The sequence below is a fragment of the Macrobrachium nipponense genome, chromosome 5 (genome assembly GCF_015104395.2).
Source record: "Macrobrachium nipponense isolate FS-2020 chromosome 5, ASM1510439v2, whole genome shotgun sequence".
Classification (NCBI taxonomy): Eukaryota; Metazoa; Arthropoda; class Malacostraca; order Decapoda; family Palaemonidae; genus Macrobrachium; species Macrobrachium nipponense.
This window is the reverse complement of record NC_061107.1, coordinates 102,417,785-102,421,592: the sequence shown is the minus strand read 5'-3', so window position 1 is coordinate 102,421,592 and position 3,808 is coordinate 102,417,785. Positions and strand designations below refer to the sequence as shown.

General features: G+C 45.4%; 1 protein-coding gene across 1 annotated transcript; it reads right to left on the bottom strand.

The window, feature by feature from the left end:
• Positions 1-1,234: 1,234 nt before the first annotated feature.
• On the bottom strand, positions 1,235-2,581 carry LOC135215872 (uncharacterized). The gene has a single exon (XM_064250826.1). It carries the CDS (start codon positions 2,579-2,581, stop codon positions 1,235-1,237), a length of 1,347 nt encoding a protein of 448 aa, XP_064106896.1.
• Positions 2,582-3,808: the final 1,227 nt, after the last annotated feature.

Below are 3,808 nucleotides of genomic sequence, written 5' to 3'. Positions count from 1 at the left end.
TCTGCATATATTCTTTCCTGATCGTGTCCTTCTTCTCTTTGTGTTTTATATCCCCTCCTTCCATTATTCCCAGGTATTTGTATCCCGTCTCATCTATGTGTTTGATGTTGCTCCCATCTGGTAGCTTTATCCCTTCAGTCCTTGTTACTTTGCCCTTTTGTATGTTGACTAAGTCACATTTTCCTATTCCAAACTCCATCCTGATGTCCCCAGATACAATCCTTACAGTCTGGATTAAGGTATCTATTTCCTTGATGCTCTTACCATGCAGCTTGATGTCATCCATGAATATCAGATGGTTATTATTTATTATTATTATTATTATTATTATTATTATTATTATTATTATTATTATTATTATTGGAAGGAGACCCTCTTATTGAAAGATATTGCTGCATCAGCTGCATTCAACTTGTAAATAGTCTTCTCTATTTTTCTAATAATAGCTTTCTCTCTGCTATTACAACTGGCGAGTATTGCGCCAATATTACTCATCAGGAGCAGTCAATTTCAGGGATAATGGTTACAAATTTATTTATTTGTTACAGTAAATGAACAAATAGGTCAAAATATAAGTTAATATAGTGGCCAACGTTTCTCTCGGTATCATCCGAGCATGATCACGGCAGTGGATCAGAGCAGACTGTTGGTGCTGTCAAGATCTACTCAATATATAGTGGCAGGTCAGCAGGGGTTCAACCGCTAGCTGCGTTTTCATTGGCCGGTGGCGTAATGCGCTCCCGCCATTGGTTGAAGGAAGTTTTCTTCAAGACGCTTCTCGTCGTTGAAGGTCGCGAATTTGCAGCCTAGCAGACCGTCGAGGCTGGGGCAAGGCTTCTCTGGGCGTTGTGTCACGACGGCTCGCGATGTCATTGGCTGCTGGGCTGCTCGTCTCATCTGGTATTCTTAGATCGGGGGTGTCGCTCGGTCTGGTATTACTTGTATTATTTATACACATAGGTCTCCTTAAGTTGGTGGGGAGGAAGAGCACTTCCTGCGTCGTATTCAATGAGGGCTTCTCTTGCTGTATGAGGAGTGCCTCGAGGAGTTCCAAGCGTCGCTGGTTAGGAGCCCTCCCTATTATCTTTATATTCTTGATAATACCGTCGCGGGAGATAGCTTCCTGGTGTGCTGTCATGATATGGTTTTTAATCGCTCCTTCTTGTACGTGGCAGGAAATCCTCTTGGACAGTTTCATAGAAGTCATACCAACGTAAGAGCTGGGACATCCACGTCAATTTTGGTAATAAATTACAAGTTCGAGTTCTTTGTCGGCTTCGGTAGGGGTCACATTCTCTTTGATTATTTTTCTCAAAGCATCTTCATCCTCAAAGTGACGTGCGTGCATTCTTGCTTTGTAATACAGCTTGATCTTCTCATGGAGGTGGGGCTGCGGTCTCTCATTCTCGCCGTACCACCGATCCAGTGCTGTTCGAACTTCTTTATCAACAAGTCGATTCGGATACCCGTTATTAACGAGCATCTGAGTGACTCGGTCGAGTTCTTTGTGAGTGTCCTGCCAGGAAGAACAGTGAGTAAGGGCCCTCCGAATGTAGGCCCTGACTGTGGTGTTCTTGAACCGCGCAGGGCATTCGCTGTCGCCATTCAGACAAAGCCCTAGGTTTGTTTGCTTTGTATACACGGAGGTTTTTAGGCCATCATCGGTCTTGGAGATGAGGACGTCGAGAAAGGGGAGCTGGCCTTCGTTGCTGAATTCGACGGTATAATTCAGCGAACTGCAATGCTGGAACATGCGTCGAACAGCTTCAACCTCTTCCTCATCCTCGGCTTGTACAAAGATATTGTCGATGTACCTTGCGTATTTTCGGGGTTTTCTGATATTAGAGAAAATTCTCTCTTCCACAGTGCCCATATAAAAGTTGGCGAATAGGACACCAAGAGGGGAACCTATCGCGACTCCGTCCTTTTGTCGGAACATCTGGCCTTTATGGGTGGAGAATGGGGCCTTCTTCGTACATATCTCGAGGAGTGTCCGCAGGGATACTTCTGGGATATTCAGCTGGGGTGTAGAGGGGTCCCTGTAGATACGGTCCATAATGATATTGATGGTCTCGTCAACAGGAACGTTCGTGAAAAGGGATTCTACGTCCAAGGAGGCGATAGTGCCTGTTCCTGGGGAGTCTCGGATTTCTTTGAGGAATTCCGTTGAAGAGCGAAGGCTATATCGGCTTGGCACGTAGGGCGTCAAAATTTGATTAAGGCGCTTTGCCAGTCCATACGTGGGGGCGGGTGTCTGGCTGATGATGAGGTGGAGAGGGTTCCCATTTTTTTGTGTTTTTACGTTGCCGTACAGATAGCCAAGGCTGTAATCTCCGATGATGGGCGGGATGTGCACGGCATTGGTGGCTGCATTGACACTGCTAATGATGTCATTGGCTTCTTTTTTTATTTCATCTGTGGGGCTTTTAGTGAGGCGCTCAAACTTAGTACTGTCAGACAAGATGGCATCCAACTTCTGGCGGTACTCCGCTGTCTTGATCAGGACGAAGGCTGCTGTTTTATCTGCACGGCGCACAGTTATGTCTTCTCGTTGACGCAGGGCCTTTGCTGCTTCTTTCATTTCACTAGAGGCCGAGTTGCTGCTCGATTCGATACAACAATATGAAAGCCGCAATCTCGTCCGCACCACCGACTCCTTGCAGCCCCTCCTGCTTGCAGAAGCCCTCACGGAACGCGGCACATATAATAGTGGTATCCTCTCCCGTGAAATGAAAGAAGCAGCAAAGGCCCTGCGTCAACAGTGCAGGAATAGTGGAATGGACGAAGGCAGAACTCAGCAGCATAGATCAGAAAACCAGGAAACATATGACAATACACAAAGCACTACACCCAAGAGCAAATACAGACAGACTATACATAACATGAAAGGAAGGAGGGAGATGACTACTAAGTATAGAGGACTGCGTCAACATCGAGAACAGAGCACTGGGGCAATATCTGAAAACCAGTGAAGACGAGAGTCCTTGGGAAGAAGGACTAATAAAAGTAGACGAAGACCCAGAAATATACAGAGACAGGAGAATGACAAACAGAACAGAGGACTGGCACAACAAACCAATGCATGGACAATACATGAGACAGACTAAAGAACTAGCCAGCGATGACACGTGGCAATGGGTACAGAGGGGAGAGCTAAAGAAGGAAACTGAAGGAATGATAACAGTGGCACAAGATCAGGCCCTAAGAACCAGATATGTTCAAAATACGATAGACGGAAATAACATCTCTCCCATATGTAGGAAGTGCAATACGAAAAATGAAACCATAAACCACATAGCAAGCGAATGCCTGGCACTTGCACAGAACCAGTACAAAAAGAGGCATGATTCAGTGGCAAAAGCCCTCCACTGGAGCCTGTGCAAGAAACATCAGCTACCTTGCAGTAATAAGTGGTACGAGCACCAACCTGAGGGAATGATAGAAAACGATCAGGCAAAGATCCTCTGAGACTATGGTATCAGAACGGATAGGGTGATATGTGCAAATAGACCAGACGTGACGTTGATTGACAAAGTCAAGAAGAAAGTATCACTCATTTATGTCGCAATACCATGGGGCACCAGATTTGAAGAGAAAGAGAGGGAAAACATGGATAAGTATCAAGATCTGAAAATAGAAATAAGAAGGATATGGAATATGTCAGTGGAAATCGTACCCAAAATCATCTCATCCATATGTAGGAAGTGCAATACGAAAAAACCATAAACCACGTAGCAAGCGAATGTCCCGCACTTGCACAGAACCAGTGCAAAAACAGGTATGATTCAGTGGCAAAAGCCCTCCACTG